This window comes from Agelaius tricolor, unplaced genomic scaffold (assembly GCF_023055355.1).
Source record: "Agelaius tricolor isolate 1412-34295 unplaced genomic scaffold, bAgeTri1.0.p SCAF_11, whole genome shotgun sequence".
Classification (NCBI taxonomy): domain Eukaryota; kingdom Metazoa; phylum Chordata; class Aves; order Passeriformes; family Icteridae; genus Agelaius; species Agelaius tricolor.
In genome coordinates, this window is record NW_027269271.1 from 7,383,708 (window position 1) to 7,409,600 (window position 25,893).

Consider the following 25,893-nt stretch of genomic DNA (forward strand, 5'->3'; position numbering starts at 1 on the left):
CACACAGACAATCCTGTGCTCAAGAAGCTGCTCTGAGATTGTTATTTGATGCCCAGGGAACTCTGAAGTTTAACCTGGAGAAGATCTTCATGCAAAAGACGTGGAAAATTCCTGCAGAAGTAACTAAAAGTCAGTTATTTTCCTCTTAACTCCAAGCTGAAGCACCTCCTGGGCAATCTCTTTCCATATGCAGAAGCTGTGTCCAAAGACAAAATAAAATAAATCCTAGGAATGCCAATGGCTTTAGAAATCTAGTTGGTGCCTGAAGCAGGTAACTGGTGTGCTCTTACAGCATAGATGGTGACATACTTTGGTGCTTTAGTTGCCTCTGGTGCTGCTATAATCAGTTTTCCTCTGCAGGGAAAAAATTAAAATAAGGTATTTCTGTGGAAGAGCCTTTTCTCCAAAAGCAGAGGGAAGAAAGCAAAGTTCAGAAATGTAACCTGGGGGGCAGCATGAGTGCTTCTGACAGGGCTAAGACAAAGACACTCTGTAAACTACAAAACTTCAAGCCCTTCAGACTTACCTGTAACCAGTATTTACAGCATGGGTAAGGATGTGTTTATTCTGTTATGTGCCTGACCAGATAAAGAGGACACACAGCCTTTGTAACACTTCCCAAGAGTATTTATTAGTCAGGACTGATCTGTGTCAAAGCATGACTTCATACCTCAAATGGCATTTCATCACAGTGCAGCTGCACAAGCCTCTGCTCTCCCTGAACACATCCTTGATATGCCAAGGCAGACTTTAGCTCACCATTTATTCACATACACCAGTTCCTGCATTTGTTTGGGTTTCAGCCCAGGAGTCCAAGAAATGTTCTGTTTTCTCTGCCCCAATCATTTGAAAAGTTTCTTTCTTTTCTTCCTCCACTGTTTATTATCCACATCTTCAGTATCACCAGGAGGATCTGGCATTACAAAGCCATCAGTCATTTTATAGTAGACTATTGTGGAGTCTGTCTCAACTATGGCCAAGGTAACTGACAGCAGGGTGTCGGGATCTTCTGGAGGCAGAGAGGCTTTCTTCAGTATTTCCCTTAACCTAGGAGAGGAAAATAAACACTTAGAAAGGAATCCACAACCATCTATGATGGCACAAAGGTAGAATAGCACCATTTTGATTCAGCCTGTTTACACTCTGCAAACTTGTCTTCACTAAAGTGAGCATAATATCTGTTCTAACAGAAATATAAACTTGTGTAATCAAGCAACAAAAGAAAATAACAGAGTCAGTTACACACATCTCTGATGGAAATGGCTCAACACATGCTTCTAAGCTTTGTTTAGGTGTACTCATATGCACATCCCTCAGCCATCCCTCATCCACCACAATCCCAGCACAGCAATCTCTACTGGCCCTGTTTTCAGCAGACTTATGTAAGAAATCTAATTAAGTAACACCTGGTGCTCAATTGGAGAACTGAATAATTAAGATGTGTTCCATTTGCAGAGGTAAGTCTTCCAGTCCCTGTGCCACAGGTCTCTGCCAGACTGTGGAAGGCCCAGGAGCCCAAGCCAGGTTTCTCTACCTCCCTGTCTAGACTAGAAGCCACAAGACTAATGCTCTTCTTCAGAACAGTCAGCCCAAATAATGCCTTCCTTAAAAGCTCAAGACAAAGTTATGCAATTTTTCCTGTTTAGCTTATTTTAAGAGTAACATGCCAGTTACTTTACGGTTCAGAGCTCAGGACAACACTGATCCCAGGAGTCCCTGCATTCCTGGTCTGACTGGGGAGCAAGCTCTGAAGGAGTGTGGTGACCAGAGACAGACCCTGCCCCCACATGTCAGGTGCAAGAGGGCTCCTCTGAGATTGCTGGGACAGGTTACATTCCAGGGGGAGTTCAGCTGTGCACCAGTATAAACCAGTCCTGGCTTCATGCAGCCTGGAGAGCTCACCCAGCAGAGCACAGGCAGCTCTGAGGCCAGGGCTCTGACTAAAGGCAGCAGCTTTCAGACTTCAATCACCATCTTCCCTCAGAACCCCTTTGATCCTCTAATAAAAGCCAAATGGAACGTGGCAGAGAATGAGCAGCAGCCTGGAAAGCCTCCCTGTTAAGCCCATGACCTTCTTAAGGACCCATCTGTGTTCTGAGCTGTGCATAATCCAGCCTGGTAAATTCAGAGGGCCTCTCCTCCTGCCTGCACCACTGCACCAGACACACAGCAAGGCAACACAACACATTTACTTCATGCCACAGAGATACCATGGCTGGGAAAAGCACTATCCTAGCCCTCCCACATCAGCACATTTCCTAACAACACAATAAATAAGGTGAGAGACACTGTGCTGGCCACTGGCAGAGGAGAGACACTGCAAGAGACTCCTTCAGGTCATGGGACATTTCTCCTGTGCTCACTGCCACCTCAGCAGGCTCTGTCTGCAGGTTTATTTGGCAGGTAACTTATTTATTCTGTGCTCTGAACCTCTGGGTCCTGTCACTTCCAGCCCCTGTGCAGAGATACCCCCACAATAGCACCACAATGTCCTGCCAAAACCCTGTCAGGGGACAAGAGCCTGAGAAAAGATTACAGATCTCCTTCCTGACACATGCAGACAGCAAGAATCTAATTGCCACATGCAGAATCATGGAATTATTTGGGTTGAAGGGAACCTTAAAGCTCATCCAGTTCCATCCACGGGCAAGGACATTTCCATTATCTCAGCTTGCACCAAGCCCCATCCAGCCTGGCCTTGGACACTTCCAGGGATCCAGGGGCAGCCACAGCTTCTGTGGGCACCCTGTGCCAGGGCCTGCCCACCCTCAACAGCCAAGGGTCTGGAGAAAGCTCTAAGCTGGCAGAGACCCCATGAGGAAATAACTATCCATGAAGCAGTGGACATTGATCTCTCTCTCTCTCTCTCTCCTGTGAATGCAATACAGAATTAATGATAAAATGCCAAATTAAAGGGCATGGCCCAGGAAAGATATTTTGGGAGCCAAAGAAACCAAACTTGTGTTGAGTGTGGACAATGCTGTATCTGAGAGCAGACTAAGGGAGAGGCCTAGATTCACCTGTCAGCCAGGGCAGAAGCTCCTTCCTATTTTCTTTAATACCTGTCACTGGTTTTCCTGATAGTCTCTTAGGAGGGGGGATGGAACAGTGAGGCTGTAGATCTACATTTCTGATACTCATGATTTCTTCTTATACTGCCAAGCACAAACACCTGAGACTTTATTTCCCTCTATTTAGCAACTAGGACTTCAAAGATGCCCCATGATCCCAAAAGCAGCCAGGTCCTGACAACAGATGAATGCCATTTCTTCTTCCTTTTCAGGAGACAAGAGTTCCAGGATTTATGTAAGGAGCACAAAGACACAGCATTGCATCAGGATGATCTGCTAGCTCTGCTGTCCACAGATGAGGAATGACAAGTGCAAATGCACCCTTTTCCCCTTCCCCCCTCCCTGCACACAGGCAGCCCCAAGACAAGGGCTCTCATTCATGCATACCACAGCAGCCACAGTGCACTGCAGCACATCTGCAGAGTGCTGAGAGGCTATCTTTTAGAGGGATAAGCTCTGGAATTCAGGAAGTCTGTGTCAGACATCACCCCTTGCCCTCCTCCCCTGAAGGCATCCCCAGCAGCCTCTGTGTCCAGCCTGCTCCCAATGTTCCTCTGCACCAGCAGACACTGCAAAGGAGCCATGGGACCTCTGATTTTACTGTGCTTGCTGCCTGCCACGAGCAGGAAGGTGAAACACTGCAGGACAGGTATAGCTTTTGTAATCCTTTCCATGCATCAAATACTGTCTATGGAAAAATAAAGAAAGCATGAAGCCTTGTTGGCCTTCTGAAATTCAAAGAATGCACGTTGGACATCCTAAACAAGGCAAGAACCCTTTATTTCAAGGCTGCCCATCTCACAAACAGCTGCAGTCAATGATGGAAATAAAGTCCCAGGCAAGAAGCCCATGTGGTAACAGCCCCATCAGAGCCATACTCTAATTTAAATAACCCAGTTAATGGCTACCAATAAGCTCCTCAGTGACAATCTGCTACACCATACAGGTGATGACAACCATACAAGATGAATTTACTTAAATAAAAGTGTATTTAACATTTCTGAAAGTGTCAAGCATCATTGAACAGAAAAATTCAGTGCATCCAGCAGCCTGGCAGATGCCAACAGCCTTGACCACCTACATTCCCCAGCACCTTGAGCAGCCTTTCCCTGAGTCACAGCTGTGCCAGGACACACTCTGGAATTACTGATAACTGATGGACACTGACACCAAGGGGCCCATGACCACTCTGGGCTTGGTTCCCCAGCTGTGCTCCAACAGTGTGAGCCCCACAGAAGCTGTGGGGTCAAGCCTTTGGTGTGGACTGGCTCTCTCTGGGTCCTCTTTTTCCACAGGAATTCCAGCATGCCCACTCCACTGTCTGCACAGCCAATTTTCAGCAGAATGGAGAGACTTGACAAGAGAAAGGTGCAGCTGAGAAACAGTTCCTGCTGTTCTGCAGACTCTCAGTGAAAGCTCAGCTGCATGCTCATTCACATCCAGATGTGCTCCCACCAGGCCAGATGAAGCAGGACAAAGCCCTCATTTTCCACCCAGGAAGCAAACTCACATTCACCTCATGCTCCAGGAGATGCAAAGGACTTCACCTCAAACACTCTCTTCTCCAAAGAGCTGGCATTTCTAAAACACTTTGCATTAGAAAAAGGGCTCAGAAAAGGCTTCCCAGTTATCCACAGACTAGAGTCAGTAGGGATTGTTTTTTTCTACCAAAAAATTACTCAGAGGAGCCGGTTTAACTTACTTAACATTGTGCAAGGAGCACTGCAAGCTAAGGGAACAGCACTAGCAATGTCATCCTGCATCTGTCATTACTGCTGCATTCAAACTTAATGATGGCAGTGAGCTGACCCTGTCTTCTATTACTGTGGCAATTAATAGCTTTAAAATAAAACAAATTCCAAAACAAAACAAGAAAATCCATACAAATCTATGCAGAGAGCAGAGGGGAATGTTGCATCCTTCCCCTACCTTAATTTTGCACCATGTAGGCCCTCAACACCCATCAGAAATCTGTGCTGTGTTTCCCAATACCTGCTCCTAACAAACAAACACTGCCCTTTTCTCTGGGAGAAAGAACCAGGTGTGTACAGCTGGTGACCCTGAGCTTTCAACTGACTCTGCAGAAACCAAGCAAGGGCAGAATCATAAAGAACTCAAGCAGCAAGTTCTGTGATGAGCAAAAGAGCATTTCAGAGACACATCCCATGCAATGCCTCTGAGAAGCAGCATCCCTCTGCAAGCTCAGGGCAGTTTTATGGAGGTTGCATAGAGCTCCATTGAGCTGAAATGGAACTACTGCCTTCCATCCCATAAAAGCCAAAGGCTCTCAATCTGCCCTTTATACTTGGATGAATAATTCCTTGCAGGTTTGGCCAGCCTGACCAGCTCCCTCCCCTGCTGGCCAGGCAGGGCTGCAGAATGCACACAAGTTGGTCTCTGTGCCCCTGCAGAGATCATTACCCCAGGCACTGGAGCGTGCCATTGTCCCAGCCTGGGCCAGCACCAGGGCACAGGAACCTCCCAGAGAGCACAATTCCTTGGATTTAGCCAGCACTGCAAACTTCAGCACAGCTCACCCCAGGAATGCTGCTCCAGACCCTCCTGCAGGGCAGGCAGCATTAACCCAGTGCCTTGGAATATGTGGGAAGGAGCACATGGGGCTGGGAGGAGGTGTAAATGCACAGCACTATTCCTGGGGATTTGTTCCCAAAACACACAAACAGGGAATGCTAGAAGAATCCATGTAGTGTTTTATTTACATTTATTTTTTTCTTTCCATTACTCAGTTTTTTGTAATGGGAAGAAAAAAAACAAATGCAAATAAAACATTACATGCCACACTGGTCAGGAGAAGGAATTGAAGCCTCAAGGAATATAAAATATCTTTTTCCATGGAAGTTCAAGAAGAAAACAAGAGAAACCACACAAAAGGGAGGTATCAAAGTTCAGCAAAGTTCTACAGGACACACTACTGGGTGTTCAACCACAGTACTGCATAACCCACTCTGCTGTGGGAGCTGCAAGCTTATTCAAAATATTAAATTTTAAAAATTAAATAAAAATACTAATAAAGAGCTTACATTTAGGAGCCACTAATTATATTTTCAATGTGTGATTTACTGCAGGAGTAAACTATGCTTTTAGCAAGGGAGTTACTGACAAAACTGTGAAGAGGATGCAAGATGCACGTCACACTTCCAGTGCTTTAAAATAACAGGATTTTTCAGTTTATAGCAAGATCTATTTCACAGTCTACAGTAAATTCCTGAAGACAGTAAATTCCAGTCCTCAGATTTCCTTCTCAGGATGCTTATCAGCTTTAAAACAAAACATTTATGTATTGCTTTCTTCTAAAGTAAGTTCGCATTTTAACAGAATAAGCCTTTCCCAAACTTCACAGGTCTCCATGACCTCAGGCAACTTCATCCTTCATTTACAGCACTTGTACACAAAATACAAACAGAGCAGTGACGTGCCATTTAATCTGACAGCTTATCTGCAACATTCTGCTTAGACAGAGCTATTTGTCTAGGACAGACAGTGCCCAATTCTATTAGATCTGGGACCTAACTCCCTGGTCCTTGAAGGCTCAAGGCTTTCCAGGCTATCTGAAAATCCAGCTGCTAACACTGTGAGCTCTCCTAACTTGCTGAGCTGGGTTTATCCAAGTTATTTCTGCACTCCCAGGATTCACTGCTTCCTCCACAGTGGGGAGCCACACTTCTGGAATGGACAATGAGGCACTTGGCACGCTCTGAGGTGTTGTAGTGAGCAGCAAACACACCCCAGCCTAAGCACATGCAGCAGATCCTCCTGAATTCAGAGGCTCTCCAAGCCTCAGCCAGCTGAGTGTGGGTCACAGCAGGCCAAGACAGACAGAAATGGCATCATATTCCCCAGGGCTTTGCTCACAGAAGATTCAGCAGCCTTCATCTGAAGAAGACACAGAGCACAAAGCCACTTCTCAAGACTCTGCTCCACAGCCCATAATTCTGTAATTTAGTGGGTTCCTGTGTAGCCCTATCCTGCCACAGCTGGATGAGCAGCTTCAACCCAGCTCTGCAGAACTGGACAGAGAGCTTAGGAAGCAGAACAGCTTTTGCCTTCAGCACTTATCTGTCATGCTCAAACTGGACATGATGAAATTTTGTAATAGGTTAAAAAACATTGAGTAGGTTTTAATCTTTGTAGGGCACTCCTATTTGTCATTTGCCCAGGTGTCCTGCTGGTAATGTCCACAGCAACTTTCCTGTGGCCTTTTAAGGACACACTTCTCAGTGGCAGCCAAGTTGGGAACTTCATGAGACACCTGGAAAGGCAGAGCTTGGCTGGCAAGGATTTCAAATAGAGAACCACCACTATATTTCTCTGGAAGACCAAGCCTACAAGAGTGACTGACTAATAGTGGCAAAATGTGAGATCTTTTTTAGCACATACATAGTACTAAAATACATTATTTTCCAGTGAATCACTTTCTTCCTTCTACCAATAAGAAAAACACAGAGCAGAATGAAGATGGAAGTCTGATTTCAAGGTGTCACTTCCAAACCCTACTGGTTAAACAAGGAAGTGCTGCCCATAAATGCTGCTCTTACTGGCTTCCTTTGCAGTTAGCACAATTCCAGGCCCAGAATAGAGACAGAATATTCTCACCTTCCCAAATCCTTCCAAGGCTTTATTTTCAACACTAAGCAAGCTGCATTCACTTGTACTCATACCTCCTCCCCTGCTTTTAGCAGGTAACACAAAACCACAAAGTGCTGCTTTGATCAAAATGCAGATGCCCATTCAACACCACAAATACAAGTGTTGTACAGAAACACAAGCTCCCAGCCTGACAACATCCATGGCTATTGAACACATGCAGGACACACCTGGCACTGCAGCCTGGGATTCAGCTCATTTCAGTGACAACACACCCTGTGTCACTGCTCTGCAGCAAACCCTGTTACAAACTGTACTTTTAATCAATGTGATGCATTCACTCTTTGCCTCTCCACCACACATCCTTCCAGTACTGGATTCCAGACACTCTGGTGCCAGAGGCAGAGCAAACAGCATCACCACAGAACAAACAAGTGCAGAGGCTCCCCATGAAAGGCTCCAATGACACAGAATAAGATAGGACATGCATGCAGTGGAATATCTGTCATTACAAATCAATCAGAACATACTCCTAGCCTTCACCCAATGGCAGGAATCCAAGTTTTCAGCCCAGGTGGAAACACACTATATTAACCAAGCATAACAGCTCAGCATGTAGGTGGAATTCCTCAAAGATCCCACATGCTCACTGGCTGCCTTCTATTTCCCCTAAAACCTTTGAGCTGAGAGCTGCAGCACGTCCCTTTCATTCACACACACACACACACACACACACACACACACACACACCTCCTGCTTGCAGACAGGCTGAATAACACCCAGCATTTCACCCAGCAGCTTTCCTCTCCTGTGGAGATCACATCACCAAGCCCTCAGAAGTGATTGACCAATACTTGCAAATAAAATATTTTTTTCAGCACAAAACCCCATCAATACCTAGTAAAGAATTTTCTTCCCCCTCACCCAACAAACAGTAAAATGATGATAAAAGTCTGTTAGCAAGACATTGATCTGTCACTTCTAAATTCCAAAATAAAAAGCAAAAACATCACTCCTAGAGTGCACACACACATCTGATAAGTGCAATTAATTACCCACCTACCACTGTGCCAGGCTGCTGCCCACAGAGCAAGAGGAAGCAGCAAAGAACAGTACGATTTTTAGAGCCAGCCCTGAGCCAGCTCCTAGCAGGAGTGGGAAGAGAAGAAATTGAAATATGTACAACCCTGTGATACCTTTGAAATAGCTCAGGTCTTCAGAGTCATCATGCAGATACCAGTCACAGAAGGCAGCCTTCATCAGAGAGTAAATCATGCCCTGTGTCTGAGGCTGCCCTAAGGGCCAGCTAAAAGAGACTGTAAAACTACTGAAGTGGAAGTTTTCTAGGCTGTAAATATCTTTAATGTAACAAATTCATGGCTGTGCTGTCTTTTACTTGAAGAATTGCTCCTGCACGTGTGAGGAAATCAAGCCAAAAATCACAGGCACATGAGACTCTAGATGTAAAGTGAGAGGAGTTTCCTGTTCAAAGTAGCCAAATTATAGTTTGAAAACAAAAGCAAAGCAAACCATACAAGGCTTATCCACAAATCTGACAATAAAAAAGCTGATTCTTAGGCAGCTCCAAGAGGATTTCTTTCCTCTTAGGTCCTTGGAAGTCCAGCAACTCAGAAAGCATCGTACATTTCCAAGAGTACAAAATCAGCACAGGAATGTTCAAAACATAAGCTGTGAAGGCCTTGTGTTGTAACCTTGTCTCTCAAACACATACTTTGGTGTCCATGTTATCTCCTAGCACATATGCAACTCCAAACAACAGGAAGTGTTTATCAGTGGGCATCAGTTTCTGTTTGACCTCCAAGAAGCACTTCCAGACAGGGAGAGGCAGAGACTGATGCAAAGCTGAGGTCTCCTTAACATTCCAAGCTGCCTGTGTGTCTGCAGAACCCAAAATAACTCTGCTTACAGGCTGAGAGGCTGCTTTCCTCTGATATTCCTCCACTTCCTCCTCCTTCCCCTCCTGACCAAGCCATCCCCAGCCTGTCCAACGTCCCTGTGCCCCATTTTCTGAGTGGTGACCCCAGCCAAGCAGTGAGCACAGCCTCACCTCTCGTGGCTGATGAGGACGTGAGCAGGCACTGGCACCATCACCTGGAGCCCCTCCTGCTCCTTGGCTCGGGCATGCAAGCACACCAGCTGCAGCTCTGCCACGCCCACCGGCTGCACCTCGTGCCAGCTCCTCCCTAGAAAGATTTGTTGGGGTTGAAAGAACACAAAACACGAGTTTTAATCAGTCAAATAACAAATGCAGTGTCTAAGTTAACATCTGAGGTTTTCTTTTCCCTCCCCCTTTTCTTCACAGGAAAATTCCATTCCTCTGCCAAATTCCCCTCCTGAGAAGCAATCCTGCTAAAGAAATCCAAGGAGCAGGAGCAGCCTGCTGGCTCCAGAGCTGCACTGAGGGGTGGTGAAGTGATCTGTCTGACAAAGCTGCTCTGCAAAAGGCACAAAGCAGATAAAACCACACAGCTTTAGTCACCTGACTCAGCACCCTGATCTGTGAAGCAGCAGGTGCTAGAAGCATGGTTAATGATCATACACAGTTCTAAACTCCTGCTGAAGGGATAAAGATGAAGTTTTTGCTGCAGAACTACAGAAATCTTCTCTTGAAGACTATTAAGGCATTTCCTTCAGAGGTGTAACAGCAGCAGACAGCAATTCCTGGACTGTAAAATCCCTCCTTTCCCTGACCTTGAGAAGCACCAGGCTCCAAGCAAAACTGAAATATTTTCCTTAGGCTGGCTGGCTGCCTACTCACAGTCCCTTTTCAATAAAGCCAACTTGGAAGAAGCCAGGCAGAAGTTTATATATCACATAACTCTGCTCCACTCTGAGCAGACACCAGCAGACTACACTGGATTTCACAGGACCATTTTGGCCAGAAAAGCCCTCCAAGATCAGGGAGCCCCACCAGTGACCTGACACTGCCAAGTCCTCCACAAGCCATGGCCCTAAGCACAACACCTACAATTTATTGTATAAATTACTGTGTTGTTCCATAATATTACTACAATGGTTATAAATTACTGCTACCACACTTGCAAATGATCTTCTTTGCTAGAAGAACTACTGCCCTTTCTAGAAAACATTCCAGCACACAGCAGCCATGGTGCTGTCACCAGAATGGTGACTTTTGTGAAACACTATGATTGAGTAATTTCACATTAATCTGCAAGTGAGGACTATTACAAGCTCAACCACTGAACTTGTCAATTCACCCTCCTACATTCCTTTTCCTTCCCCTGCTCCTCTCTTTTTTTATTTCCCTGTTGAGTGCCTTTTCCCTGAACACCTGCACCTGGAAGTGCTGGGTGAAACAGGCTCTCATCTTTGCACAGGCTCCAGGCAGGCAGAGGATAGAAACTTCCAGCACAAAAACTCTCAAAATGGGCGCCAAGGACTTTGGAAGGAAAGGTCCTGATCCAGTGCAAACAATGAATTTAACAGCTCCTAAGGGCAAAGGCATTGGTTGGGATGCAGCCACTTCCCCCATTTACCTTCCAGGAGGTCCAGGTACACCAAAAAGGCAGCGTAGACTTGAGTGCTGTCAGACACATCAAGTGACATCATTTCTGTGAACTGAGAGCCAGAGAGGAACGGTGATGAAGGAAAGCACAGGTTAAACTAAGAATGCACAGACCAGCAGACCCACTGGAGGTTCAAACCCGTTTGAAGGCAATCAAAAAGCAGGATTTGTTTCCTAACAGTATCTCAAAGGCTCCTTTTTCCACATTCCCCATCTTTTAGCGCTTAAAAAAGCAAGCAAAATAAACACAAGAGGAGTCTCAACTATTTCTGGAACAGCTCTAGCTTTGTGGAATTTTACCTATGTTGGGGTAAATATAATTGTACCTATTTTTGCTGCAACACAACGTAACATGATGGCCAAATTAAACACCTCCATGTTTTCAGTGTGGTAAAAAGTAAGATGGAGTCAAATTTTAAGGCATTTACGTTTCCCAGCTGGAATCCCATAATTTAAAGCCTCCTCCCCTGCTGGCAGTGGCATTCCCCAACTCCCCCACGGGCCGGAGCCCCCTTCGATAAACCCAATATCGTCGATTAGATGGGAATTTCCCTGCAGAACCCCCCTAGGGGAGACCCCACGTGCACCTCGAGGGGAAAATCCTGCAGCGTCCGGCCGGGAGAACGGGACCCCCGAGAGACGGCGAGGCCCCCGCCCCGGCCTACCGTGGGGTGAGCCGTGATCCAGTTGCCGCCAGCCGCCCCCGACCAGCTGCCCTGTGCCTTCTCCTCCCTTCCGGCGGCGGAGGAGCCCTGGCCCGGATCGGTGCCCCCCGGAGCCGGGCAAAGGCCCGTCCCGCCCAGCCCGGCCGCCGGCTCCATGCTGCCCCGCCGGTGTGCAACGCGGCTTCACTCCGGGCGGCGCCGCGCAGCACAGCGCTCCCGGAAACTGCCGCACCGCCACGACCGTTCCGCCGCCGCTCCGTTCCTACCTATATATATATATATATATATGAACATATATAAAATATATATAAAATATATATAAAATATATATAAACATATATAAACATATATTAACATGTACTCCTTTCACGGTCCCTTCTCCTAAAGGCTCCAAAGTGTTATCAATCTGCAGTGTCCAGAGCTTTGCTAGACTGCATAAGGGACGTGCCTTCAAGGTATTGCCATTAAAAGCATCTTGGATTGCTTCATTAGAAATATCTCTGACTGTGCCTAATGCCAAGTGTCCCAAGTCTGGCCTATCAGCTCCATCTGCCTCGGTGACTCTTCTGATGAATTTCAAACAACGGCTATTCTATAATAAAGCATCAGTGAATATTGGTCTCTGTGTATGTAACACATAAATTGTGCGTGGTTTGTAGGCACAGGAAGTCATATTTGGGCCAATCTAATTCAAGGAATTTTGTGGTAAAATGAGCAGCCATTCTGGCTGCTTATAAAGTATTGTCATCCAGCACTTCAGTTGCCTGGGCACAGAATAGATAGCTAGGTGGGATAAAAAAAAATCCAGTCTCCAAGACTTTCATGGAAGAGTTGGCAACAGAGCTTCACTCAGCTGCTGGGAAAATAATCGGATGGATTTGAGTTCTTAGAAGCAAAGAAGCAAGCGAAAGGAGATGGATCCACATCAATCTATAGATGAGTCAATTACATCAGCAGGATGGAACCTCTGTTTTCCTCAATGTGGGAAACAATTTAGAAGAAATCTGCCTCAGAGAGAATTTGGCACCTGCCAAACCGAGGGATTATGCCTCTGCCAGAGACAGCTGTCATAGCTGGAATCTGCTTGTTTGGTGTTACATATTTAGAGGAGGCTGAAACAAATGGCTTAAATTGATTTCTGTGGGACTTACATCTGCAAAAAGCCGTTTCCTCCTCAAAGCTAAAATATTTCACCACAGAGTGGCTCATTGTCTTGTCACAGCAGGATGGAGTCTGGGCTTTAAAAACCCCACAGGATATAGTTCTGGCCACCAATAAAGAAGTCAGAATGAGTACAGATTTCTTTGTACGTGGACATGGAGTCATACACATTTACAGGTGTTGGAATGACACGAATTGTCAGGTAACTGTTTACCTGAGCTCTCCAAACATTGCCCCAGCTGTGTGTGACTGGGAGTGAGAGATGAAGCTGAGCTGACTCCTTTCTCTTCTGCATGGAAGAACAACAGCTCATGTTTCAGGCTTCTGCTGCTCTCACTCTTTTGTGCTCCACGGCAGCCAGCCAGCACAGGGATTTGTGTGAGCGAGGGAACATCACTTTGGAGAGCAAATCACTGGCTTTAGGGTGCTGCTGGAGTCTTTTCATTTGCTCCCAGCAAATCGTTATGGCTCTGATGCTGCTCCCTAAATAGAGGAGTGTGAAAAGAGCTGAAGGTAGTTTAGATTTCACTGAGGACATCAAGAGCTGCACTGGGAAAAGGCACACTCAGAGTTCTGGCAAAGGCAGGCAGAGGAGGGGCTTATTTCTGCTGAAACATCCTAAAATCAGGACTGTGACCCAGCATGAGTGTCCAGTGGATGGAAAATGCCAGCTTCCAGCCCTCCCCCTCCACATCAAGAACAATTTGGCAGCGTTAGTCCCCACCCTCCAAATGCTCCCGGGGGCAGCAGGGGAATTCCGTGCGTGTGGATGGGGCTGGCTCCTGTGGAACTCTAATCACCTCCCACCCGCTGCAAGGCTGCTCCTTCTATTTGGATAATGAATCCAAGCATAAAAGCAACATGTGGCAAACTAACCATCACAGAAAAGCCTCATTAATGTATCATTCTAGAAGGACAATTATAAAGGCATAGTGAAGGGCAAGCAGGAGCAACACATTTGTGCTAATTGTTCAGGAAGATGAGTACAAACTGTGAGAGTTTCTCAAATTTTTGTGCAGATGATTCTATTATCCCTGGAGACTCTTTATTGAAGTTTCCTAGAATGATCCTTTTTGGGAAGTCATCTGCTCAGGAAACTGAGAAAATATAATTTGGTGTGTGTGATAAATTAGGTTCTATAAGCAAAGAGGAGCAAACATTAACTCTCTATATATAATCTGTGTGTATATTTATATATAATGTATATATGTATATATATATATATACATATATATACACACCCTACCTACATGCAAGCAATTCACAGTGAGATTATGGATAATTAAACAATTGTTTGCTTGGTAAAGGTTTCCTTCTTTTTAAGTGTTGCAAGCACACAGCTAACAGCAGCACCTGCTCAAAGTGGGTCTGTCCACCTTGGAGAAACTTCCACAGTAAACCCCAAATATGCTGTGATGGGGCCCTTAGAGTTAATTAGAGATTTCATATTGAAAAGGGTCTAGCATGCCCAAATCCTATTAACTTCTAAGAGAACTATGATTATTATGCCCCTTTTAAGATCATGACCCAATAATTTTAATTGCTGGAATATGTTTTATGTATTTTTTATGCTAAATTGCCATCAGTCTATTCACAGGAACATTTCCATGGTGGGTAAGTAAATGAAGTAGAGGGAAAATCTTCCCTGTATTTCCTGTCTTCAAAGAAGAGGTGTTGAGAAAGCTGGGGTGGTTCAGCCAGGAGAGGAGAAGGCTCCAGGCAGACCTTTGAGCCCCTTCCAGTACATGAGAGGGGCTTATAAAAAGAGGGAGAGTGGCTTTTTAAATGGACAGATAATGATAGGACGTAAGGGGAACATTCTTAAACTGACAGAGAGCACATTTAGATTGGATATTAGGAAGGATCTCGTCCCTGTGAAGGTGGGGAGGCCCTGGCACAGGTTGTCTGGAAAGGCTATTGCTGCCCTATCCCTGAAGTGTCCAAGGCCAGCTTGGATGGGGCTTGGAGCAACCTGGGACAGTGGAAGGTGTCCTTACCATGGCAGGGGGTTGGAATGAGATTGTCCTGAAGGTCCTTTCTATGACTCCACCATATTAATGTTCCAGCTGCATTCGAGCTGGAACAGTGCATCCCTCTTGCAGCGTGGGATGGGTGCGGGGTGTGCAGCTGCTCCGTACGGACATCCCGCGGATGTTCGCCAAAAACCTGATATGAAAGCTCAAAGTCACTTTAATTCTCTACCTATGTGGGAAGGATGAGGGCGAGATATTCACATAAGCCTCGAACAAAGGGACATCTCAGCGTTAGCAGCAACGCTCCGAAAGCCTCTTTAAAGCCCAAAACTCGGGTGGAGAAATGCGGGGTTTGCAGCTTTTACGGCGGGTGCTGCGCTGACCGCAGCCTCCCGGGGTGGGCACCGGGTCTCACCTGGGGTCGCGGCGGCAGCGCAGGGTCCGGGCGGTGCCGGGGGCGCGGTGAGCGGGGCTGGCAGGGCGGGAGGCGGCACCGCTCGGCTCCTCCTTCCCCTTCTCCCTCCTCCGTGCCGTGCCTGCCCCTCCTCCTCCCGCGTTCCCTGCTCCGGAGCCCGCTCTGCCCTGCCTGCCGGCGGCTCCGCGGCTGCCCCTCGCCCGCCCATCATGGCTGCGAGCGCGCCGCTGCTGCTGCTGCTGCTGCCGCCGCTGCTGCGCGGCTGCGGGGCCGCCCCCGAGCCGCCCGAGCCGCCCGAGCCGCCGGGGCCCGAGCAGCCCGCGCTGCCCGAGTCGGCGTTGCTGCAGCCCACCGTGCTGCTCGCCATCCTCGCCCGCAACGCCGCGCACACGCTGCCGCACGTCCTGGGCTGCATCGAGAGGCTCAGCTACCCCAAGAGCCGCATCGCGCTCTGGTAAGGGCCGGGGGCGGCGCGGGGAGGGGAGAGGAGAGGCGGCTCTGCGGGCTCTGCGGGCTCTGCGGGCTCTGCGGGACCGGGCAGCGCTGAGGGGCGGCGGCTGCGCCCAGCCCAGGAGCCGCGGCTGTGCTGTGGCGGCCCGGGAGAGTTCGGCCCCCGTTGCGCGTGTCGGCAGCGCGGTGTCTCTGCCGGGAGCCGCAGGGAGATGAGTTATCCCAGCAAAGCTGGCCTGGAGCCTGGGAACATTCAGCGCCGGAGCATGTGTCCAAATCCACAGGCACGGAGAGCGTGGGGCCGGCTCCCGGCTGGTAAATCCCGGGCTTTGTGGGAGCTGCTCGGGATGTTCCAGGGCTGGAGAGCGGCGGGCTGGGTCGGTGCTGGTGGGCATTGAAAGGAGCATTGTTGCCAGGCTGGAGGCTGGAAGATGGATTAAAAGATGTATTCAGAAATCGCAGCATGGGGGCAGCTGCGGCGGTCAAACAGGGGTCGGGATGGAGCGATTGGAGCAGTTTGGGAACTGGTCAATCTGCCTTTGCAAGGAGACAAAAAAATAATCTTTCAACCTGACATAAGTGTTGGGAGGAACAGGATCGCTTGGAAGAACCCCAAACAGAGTTTCTTTTTTCTCTCTAGAGCCTGATCCAAAGTTCGCTGAAGTATGTGGTGAGAGTCCTGTTAGCTTAAAAAGTCAGTAAAGTTTCGTTTCACTTTGAAAGGGCAGGACCTGCCCCCCAGTCACATCACTGAAGTGTCATTAAACAGATGTTTCTGTGTGTGCTTCAGTAACATGGCTGTAATTTGTCTCCAAGTACGAGGCTCTGCAGTACGCCAGTGCATGGATCTTTTTTTTTCTTTTTTTTTCCCCCCTTCTTTTCGTGTTGCAGGTGTACAAAGCAAGTTGTGCTATCAGGCCAAATTCGGGGTGCCACACAAGTGTGATGTGGAATCACAAGCTGTGTAGATCTGATTCGTTTGTAACAGTAGGAATTTTGCCAGTTGAGATTTCCTCGTAGCAGATGTGTATAAAAACAGATATTATCAGACCCCACATGGCCTGTGATTCAGCTGAGCTTGGTGTTTATAAAAACTTGTGGGAGTTGTTAAGTGCAGTCCTGATCACCGAAGCAGAGCACATCTTGAAATGCCTCTTGCTGTACAAGTGCAAAGTAGGTTTTGTGGGGGGGGTTTAACTCCTGCAGATAATTTATCGTCTCTACAACTTTTTCAGTACATCGCTTGTATTATCCTCACTGACTTAAGGTCTCTGCAATATTGTGTTGAAAGTATTGTGGGGACTTACTTCTAACCTAGCTTAAAATACGCTAAGGTTCTTACAAGAAATCGCTCCCTTTTTAAGAGGATTGCACACAGACACAAGGCATGGCTAAGCTGGAAAATCTGCTGATGAAAATGTCAAGATTTATAAAATGAGAGTGACTAAAATTGTCACAGCCGCTGGAACACAAGTTCTGAAGATGCTCTGAGTTGCCACAGAGAGTGAGAGGTACCTGTGGCGTGGCAGTGGTTCCTTGGAGAGGTTTAGTTCTGCTCCTCAATAAGACTTGAGCTTTTCCAGAGCTGGGAATGTTCAGGACACAAAGTACCCACTCAGAGCAAACACACATACAATACCTGTAAAGTCTCTTGAGAACAAGTGAAACCATTCAGTCCATTTCTGGAAGCATCTTGTGTTTCAGACAGAGTCCTTTCAACAGATGAATGCCAAGATTTACCTGTGTCCCTGTGTTACTGGGATAGCTTGAGGAGCAGGGCAGGGGAGTGGTGTTTGTCATGGACTTGCATTCTTCCATTGCCACTTATATCCTACTGCAGCATTTTCTTGAGTAAGTCAGCATTTTAAAATGCCCAACCATAGATCTTGAGAATGAAAACTGAAACCATAAATCATCTCTCAAGCTCCCATATGCTCTCTGTGTAGCTGGAGGGCTGAAATTGAGTAGTGGATTCCTCTTGACAGATTTCTAGGAGGGAAGCTTTATGAGTGACAATAAAGATGAGTTAAGATATAATGAGTTTGAAGCAGACACTGAATTTCCCTTGTGTAGTCTGTATCAATTAATCCCAAGCTTTGTTACCCTGATACTGAACAAAAGATGTGCACTGGGCAGCCTTGTGTTCCTGTCTTACCTTTGGTCTTAATTATGACTTAATTCTGAAAGTGATTGTGAGCAGCTTCGGGAGGGCTTGCCGGCTCCTAATGAGCCTTGCAGGCCGTTTGGTCTGGGGCCAGCTGGCACGGAGGAGCCATGGCCGTGCAGTTAAACCCTTCCTTCCCTCCATGGCTGTGCAGTTAAACCCTTCCTTCCCTCCTCGAGATTCCCTCCCGGGAATCAGGAAATGCATCTGAGCCGCTCCCTGGCCTGTGTTAACCCCGGCTGTCCTTGCTGGGGACAGGGTCATCCCGGGATTGTGCTGTGACTTCAGCTGGGAATTTCTGTGGGACAGCTCGGGTTTCTGTGCTGGCCCTGCTGACAGACTTGGCCATCGGTGGCCTGGGAGCCTTTGGAGCCGGCCAGCCCAGCAGGAATGGCTGTCTCCTGCTTCAGGGGGAATGGCAGTCCCCTGCTTTGGCCACAGAACCCGATCTGGTCCCATGTCACCATGGAGGTGCAATGCTGAAGGGAGCAGCTGTCCCTTCTTGTGGAGGAGGAAGGGTCACAGCTGTCCCCTCCGAGCGCCCAAATACCCAGCGCTGAGGGAAATGGGCTGGGGCCCACAGCAGGAGAGGCCTAAAGAGAAAACCTGGCTGTGGGACCCAAGTGCCAGAATGGGAGAGCCTAAAGAGAAAACCTGGCTGTGGGACCCAAGTGCCACAAAGGGAGAGCCTAAAGAGAAAACCTGGCTGTGGGACCCAAGTGCCACAACAGGAGGGAGCCTAAAGAGAAAACCTGGCTGTGGGACCCAAGTGCTACAACAGGAGGGAGCCTAAAGAGAAAACCTGGCTGTGCAACCCAAGTGCCACAAAGGGAGAGCTTAAGGAGAAAACCTGGCTGTGGGACCCAAGTGCCACAAAGGGAGAGCCTAAAGAGAAAACCTGGCTGCGGGACCCAAGTGCCACAAAGGGAGAGCCTAAAGAGAAAACCTGGCTGTGGGACCCAAGTGCCACAAAGGGAGAGCCTAAAGAGAAAACCTGGCTGTGGGACCCAAGTGCAGCTTTTTATGGCCACAAAGGTTCTACTGAGGTGCTGCTCATGTGGCTGAGCTTCTCCCAGAGCTCCCTGTGCTCCCAGCCCAGCAGGGAAACTTGCAGGGAGAATGTTCAGCATTGTTTGTGCTGGGCTTGGAGAACTGCAAAGAGACCTTTATCTTGGACAAAAATGACCTAGAAGTTACACAGTCAGAGTGCCCCAACCCTCTTTTTATTTAGTGGGCGAGGTTGTGGGGTTTTGTTTTGAGCTTTATCAATGCTGAGTGTTTGAGATTGGTCAGTTAAAGGTACAGAGTGTTTGCTTGTCAGGAAGGTTCGTCTTGGCTGCAATAGACAGCCTTTTAAAAGTGTGTGTATTCAGCAATTTATCACATTGCCTTTCACTTTCCTTACTCTCAGATTAAGTGATGGTATAGCAAAGAAAGTTGCCTGTAATTTCACCTTCTGCTCCATCCTAGTGGGTTATCTGCTCTCTCCTCTCTTAGTAACCTGGGGATGGAATGCCTGCATAAATGAGTTGGTGCTTGGGAGCAGTAATTAGGTCCTTTTGTGCTTGAAAATCTGCTTTGGGGATCAGAGTATGCTTATATTTCAGAAATTATAATGTGAACAACAGTGAGACAGGTGGGAAGATGAGATAAATCCCAGCTGAGAGATGAGTGGAGGTACTGTAACACAGCTCCAGTGAGGAAATAGTTTCAACTTAAAATAACTGGTTGAAGCTAAAAATAGAAGCTGATGAGATCAGTGTAATAATTGTGTTTCATAATTATGTATTATTAGACTGGAACTAGCTGATGATATCTGAGCATTTTCTTATTCTTTCGTGGTTTCCTTTTCAAATGTGAAAAAATTCCACATAGAGGGCAAACTCCAATGAGATGCAGGGATCATTTAAAACTTTAATGGCTGTTATTACTCTCAGAGAAGTGTTGGCTTTCAAACACTCTGTGTTTTCTGTCCTTGTCACCATTTGAGCAACGAGGTCACTTTAATCTTCATGGTCATTATTAGTCACTTAGGAATGCTGACATTCCAGTCTGCTGGCTCTGCCTCTCCTGCTTCTGTCCACTGGTGTTTTGCATCCATTCCAGGTGTGCTCACCTGTGCTGTGACTTCCATCTGGCAATATTAAAACATAGGTTTTAGAAATTAACTGACTTTTCACTTGAAAAAGTCAATTGCACTTGTACTTGGCTATGATGAGCTAAGTACAAGTGAAATTGACTTTTTCAAGTGAATTTTAATGGGATTTAGTGAATTTCAAGTGAATTTTAGTGGGATTTCGTTTCCCATTTGTAGATACTTTAAATTTATTTATTATGTAGTTTTAATAACAGTCATAGACTGAGAGGGGGCAAGAGTGAGATGGGCTTTGCACAGCTTTGGAATTGCAATCAAGGTGACGTTCCTGTTGTGCAAGATGTTGCAGAGAGCCTTTCTGCCAGAGATCTTGCATTTAGATGACTGCATTGAAAGAAAGAATAGGAGTAAATACTTCTAATTTCTATCTGGGGAAATAAGGGTAGAAGGGTAAAGTAACCTACATGAGATTGTTGAATTTATCAAAACTGGAGATAGAAGAATCAAGAAATGTCAGTTGTAAATACTTCCTTGCCAAGGTCATTTTTACACCAAAGTACAGAAAAATTACATAAAAATGGAAAACCAAGGAAGGCTAAAGAACTGTTCCCAATATCCATAATCACTTTTTTTTTTTTTTTTGTCCTTTGGTTTTCTCTCCCTCATCTCAGTCTTGGCAAACTGAAGCAAATGGCATCATGAAATTACTCAGTAGAAACATTTGAAGAGAAGTCAGAAATTGCTGCTGTGCCTTGCTGAGGTCTGCATGGCAAACCACTCTTCAGCTGAAAACTCTGGAGTTCTACAGAGAAGCCATAAAAGAGGCGTGAGCTGTGTGATGGCAATGTGCAGGGTAGCAGGAGTTTCTTTATTTTTCCCTGCTGTGGTCACAAATTGCCAAATTCTGATGCTTTTTTGATGACCTTTAAAGACCTCTTGTCCAACACTTTATATTGGGGTCTACTAGGCAGCAGTGTGAATATTGGGCTAAAAGAAAAAAGGCAAAAATAGTTTGTTATCACCATGAAATTAATAAATATCCCTCCAGAGGTACAGGGATAATACCATAAATCTGATGTCTTAAAATGTGTAGGAGTTCTGTGACACTAGTGAGCATAGTACATTGTGTGTGTTTGTTTAATCTTTTTTTTATACCTGAATTCTGCATGAATTCTATCTCTGAAAATGCAGACATTTATTTTGGCTGCTGTCTTTTGGCACCCACCTTTTGAGACGGGGATCTACCCTGTTACCTGTGTGTCTGTCCCTTGTATCATGGGCTGCCTGGTGCCTTGTAGTGCAGGCTGTGGGTTTAGGGACTGGAATCCAATAAAACAATCTGTTGCCCAAAAGAAACAGCAGGCAGAGTTCAGTAGCAGAGGCTGTTGTTTATGATAAGCCTTTGGATATTTTCAAAGGTCAGGAAGATCTAGTTTTCAAGCTTTTCTTGTCTCTTTTCATCTGTACAAAGTAGGGATGAAAAGACCTCAGAGAGTCATCTAGTTCATTCCTGCCACTTCATCCCTTCCTTGTCTTTCCCACGGGGTTGGGATTCCTCATCCAGTCCAGGCTGCCCAGGTTGTGCACTGACCTGTCCTTTGAACCTCCTTCAGCTGTGGGTCCAAGGACCAGCTGCAACCAATATTGGCTGTTGAGTGCTCCTATTAATTTGCCCCCCCCCTCCCAAAAAAAAAATCTAAAAAATTTTAAAAATAATAATAAAAAAGTCAATTTTGCTTGTACACCAGCTATTTCAGCTCCTCATTTCTGGTGAATCTGGGAGTAGGGATCAGTTTGGTCTGATCCAGGAGGAACCTGCCCAATTCCTTCTGTCATTTTCATGTTACAGGGACAGAGCCCTCTCCCCTTCCCCAGTGCTTCTCCAGCTGAGCTAATGCATGGATCTCCTGGGATGGTTATGCTGGAATGCACCTCCTTTGGCTGCTCCCAAAGCCAGCTCTGGTGATGGCAGAGCATTGAGAAACAGTTCAGGTTTTTAATGTCTCCAGGGATGGGGACTCTGCAATCCCTGGGCAGGCTGTCACTGTCACAGACTGTCTGGAAATTCATGTGGGCTGAGGGTGGCACACCTTTGGGATAAAGACTGTTGCTCCAACCACTTTTTCTTTCCTATTTTTTGTTAAATGGAACATGTCATCTTCTCAGAAAGCTGCCTGGTCACTGCCATCAGATTGCTGAGGAAGGGACCCCAGGTGTCTGAGTGCAGCTGGAGAGGGGTCAATCCCTGGGAGGTTTGGCAGGGCCCTTTGTGAGGAGACCAAACCAGGGATTTGTGCTGAGCCAGGGATGGAAGGGCTTTTTTGATCTCTTACATGCATTATCACATACCTGCAATCATTTATCTGAGTCCCCTGGGACTAAAAGTCTTCCTGCACTGGGTCAGGATTCTCTAAAACCAGATCTGTGCTGCACATGGTGTGCAGAGCATGGCCCAGCACTGCTGCCATCTCTCGTCCCAGGAGGCTCATCTGGGCTCCAGGGTGGAGAGAGGACCGGGGTGATGTGGGGTGCTGTCTGTCAGAACCTGGAATTTCCTTCCTGTGGCATGATGTCTCAGACTTGGTATTATTGCAGTCTATTTCTGTGCATCTCATTTCCTTTATTCTGGTCAAGCATTGTGCACGTTGATGGTGCTTATGGCCAAGGGTGGATTACAGCTAAATGGGACCCACATGCACCAAAATTTCAGGGTAAAGAAAGATAGGAATCCAAAAATTTTTGGTGTTCTCTGATGAAGTGGATTTTTTGTCCTTTTCTGTAGATTGCTCAGCTCCTTCATACAGGCATGTGGCACTGTTAATAAATTCATCAATTATGAAAAACACGATTCTTTTTTCCTTTTTTTTTTTTTTGGTGTACAATTTGCCTCATTCAGTGCCTGAATCCAGATTTTAAGCATGAAATTATTAGTTTTGGTTGTTTGTGCAGGCACATGCATTTGTCTATATATCTATATCTGGTGTCCTTGGGCCAGAGCACTTTTGTTACTGTAAAATGATGCCAGTTTTCTTTCTGCAAAAGTTGACAGGAAGACTAATAACAACATGTTGATTTTAAACTTTTTCCATGTGACTATGGATCTGGTATATACTTTCAAATGGAGTTCAGTCATTAAAGTTTTATGGTGAACCACTTGGGTTGTGATTTGCAACATAACACATTGTTCCTCCTCTTGACATGATGTGGCACTGCTAAAAAACAGCTAAATTTTGTACTAGAGACTGAATTCACTGCAGAGGACTGATATTATGCTAATGGCCTATGAAGCAGAATTTCTTGTGTTTCTTTGGGAGAAGTAGTTGCTTATTTGAGGTAGCTGTTAGACATTTTGGGAAGTGAAATCTCGCTCAGAAGTGAAGGCTGCTTTCGTTATGACCAACTATTTAAGTAGTCAGTGTGGTTTTTCCCCTTTCTAACATGTAGCTAACTGTAGAATCAGGTACAACTGAGCATGAAAGCTGATAGTGTTGTTTTGGGGTGGGAATATGCCTTCACCAAAGTCTGTCCTTGCTCTTTTGCCAGGGATTTATTAAAACATAAATGTTGATGAGATCTTTGTATCATCTGTGGTGCCCGAGTGGCTGTAATACATGGAATAAATAGATTTTCCAGCTATTTCATTCTGTCTGGATGGACTCATAGGAATGACCTGTTATAAAGATAAGCAAATCTTGATCTGGAGCAGGATTTTGAGGCTGTCCCCCTGGAGCTCATGAAGATCTAAATTTATGCTGAAGCATAAGATAGTGGGAGTCCATGTGGCACTACAGTGCCATGGTAGGGCTCATTTAAGCTTTTTCACATTAGTTTTGTAAGGTTTCAGCTCCAAAAGGGAATTTTTTTTTTGTTGGATTTTTGTTTTGTTTCTTAAAAGATTTTTTCCTGTAAGGAAGAAAACATTATTTATAATTATGCTTTTCCTCTCCTTTCCTCACACAGAGTACAGTCTTCCCTTGATTCTAAAAGGATTGCTTGCTTAGTTTTGCACTTTGATCTCTCTGCAGAGGGAAGGTTATGTGTGGCTGCAGCCTGGTTTGAATTTTGCCCAGTGGCAACAGTGAGGTTGCATTACCTGTGAAGTTTATATCTTGACACTGATAGCAGGTCTTATCTCTTCAGTTAGCAGGTCAGAACCTTCAGTTAGCAGCTCAGCATCTGCTCTTAAAATGGGTGCTGCATCGTACCTTTGGGGCTAGAATGAGAATTTAAGGTTGTTAGTTGAGTTATTTCCTCAGTATTTTCAGTCATTTTTGTAAGATACTTGGGAAAATTCAAGATCAGGCTCCGAGCAGCCTGGTCTGGTTGAAGGTTCTCTCTTCATTGCAGGGAGGTTGGACTGGGTGGCATTTAAAGGATCCTTCTCACCCAAACCATTTCAGCATTGGTGGAAAAGGCTGTTTCCAGCATTCCTACTTTGAATGCTTATTGTGACAAGGAAGGTAAATGTTAAAACTCTGACAAATGCAAACCCTTTGTTGGTTTCATGGTTTTTGGGGTTTTTTTTGGTTAGTTGGTTGATTTTTTCCTCTGGTTTTTAGCTCAAACATGTAAATTTTTCCCTACCAGACTTCAGCCAAGTGAGCTTAAGTCCTGTAGCTGGACTGCTGTATCATTAACTAACCAAAAGCCTTCTTCAGGCAAGTCATAAAAAGATGTTAGCTTGGACATGTGATTTTGGACAGGAGAAGCTGCCAGAGACCTGTTCTGTCCCCACAGTTTGTGTCTAGGAGGCAAAGAGGAACATGACCAGTGAAGCTTTGCAGCAAGACTCTTCTCTGTCCATCAATCATCAGCACTCCCCAGTTCATGTGAGGAAGCAGGAATGTTACATTGTCTTTGCATCAAGAAGAGAACCAGAAAAACAAAGTGTGTGAGTGAGATGGAGATGTGTTTTGGTGTGTGCTGCAGGAGCAGAGCAGGTGCTGAGTGAGCTCTGTGCTTGGCTGCACTGTTCCTTGGGGTGTCCAGAGTGTGTCCTTAATGCTGGGAGCCCCCCTCGTGGTTCATTGAGGGTGTGTTTTTACTCTTGCAAATTCTTTTTCTTACATGAAGACAACAAATACATTCCTTTAGTCTAACCAGAACTTGTAATTAACACCATAACTCATAAAGACAATGGCAAAAATATTTACAGTTCAGTGAAAAGCACAGCAGTTACATGCAAAAGTCACTACACTAGACTAGCAAAAATCTTAATTTAAAAAAAGACATTAAAATATATGTTAGCATAGGAACTGCATAATTAGGGTAAAGATTTATGTTTTCATTTTGGAAAAACAGTAAAAGGCAAGCTCCTTCTCTTTTCTGTAAACTGAAGGATTAAAGGGCGTTCTAGTGTCTTCAGGAACTGCTGGCCTGCATTTTATTTCTCCTTAATTCTTGGCTACAGCTGGCTAGAATTACCAGTGGGAGAAATAGCTGGAATAGCTTTCAGGTTTGGAAATCTAAATATTCAAGGATCTCTTTTACTGGTGGGTTGTACAGGCTTAGAAAGTCAGAAGGAGGAGTGGTGTCAGTAGGGAGCAAGGCTGGATAATCTCCTGTGTTATGGATCCCTTGCTGCCTGGGGGATTAAAGGGAAGTTAGGTCTTGGGAGTGGGAACACTTTGAGAGCTCCAGTCCCTTCTGCAGATCCTACAGATGGAGAAAAGGCCTGATGACAGTGGAGTGTCTGACATGACCTTGTGGTGCTGCCCCTGGATCGAGCTGGGGTTCCTTAGAGGGTT

General features: G+C 46.0%; 2 protein-coding genes across 2 annotated transcripts in view; one reads left to right on the plus strand and one right to left on the minus strand.

The window, feature by feature from the left end:
• Positions 1–605: 605 nt before the first annotated feature.
• TSEN15 (tRNA splicing endonuclease subunit 15) lies at positions 606–12,104 on the minus strand. Its single transcript, XM_071435967.1, has 4 exons — positions 11,889–12,104; positions 11,195–11,276; positions 9,745–9,880; positions 606–1,047 (listed from the first exon to the last, which is right to left on the minus strand). The coding sequence occupies exons 1-4, from the start codon at positions 12,042–12,044 to the stop codon at positions 843–845; spliced, it is 579 nt and encodes a 192-aa protein (XP_071292068.1). The 5' UTR covers positions 12,045–12,104; the 3' UTR covers positions 606–842.
• Positions 12,105–15,537: 3,433 nt separating this feature from the next.
• COLGALT2 (collagen beta(1-O)galactosyltransferase 2) overlaps positions 15,538–25,893 on the plus strand; it is a 47,503-nt gene continuing 37,147 nt past the window's right edge. The window contains exon 1 of the mRNA XM_071435966.1: positions 15,538–15,891. Within this exon, the coding sequence (XP_071292067.1) occupies positions 15,647–15,891 (245 nt within the window). The 5' untranslated portion in view covers positions 15,538–15,646. The remainder of the gene's footprint in view (positions 15,892–25,893) is intronic.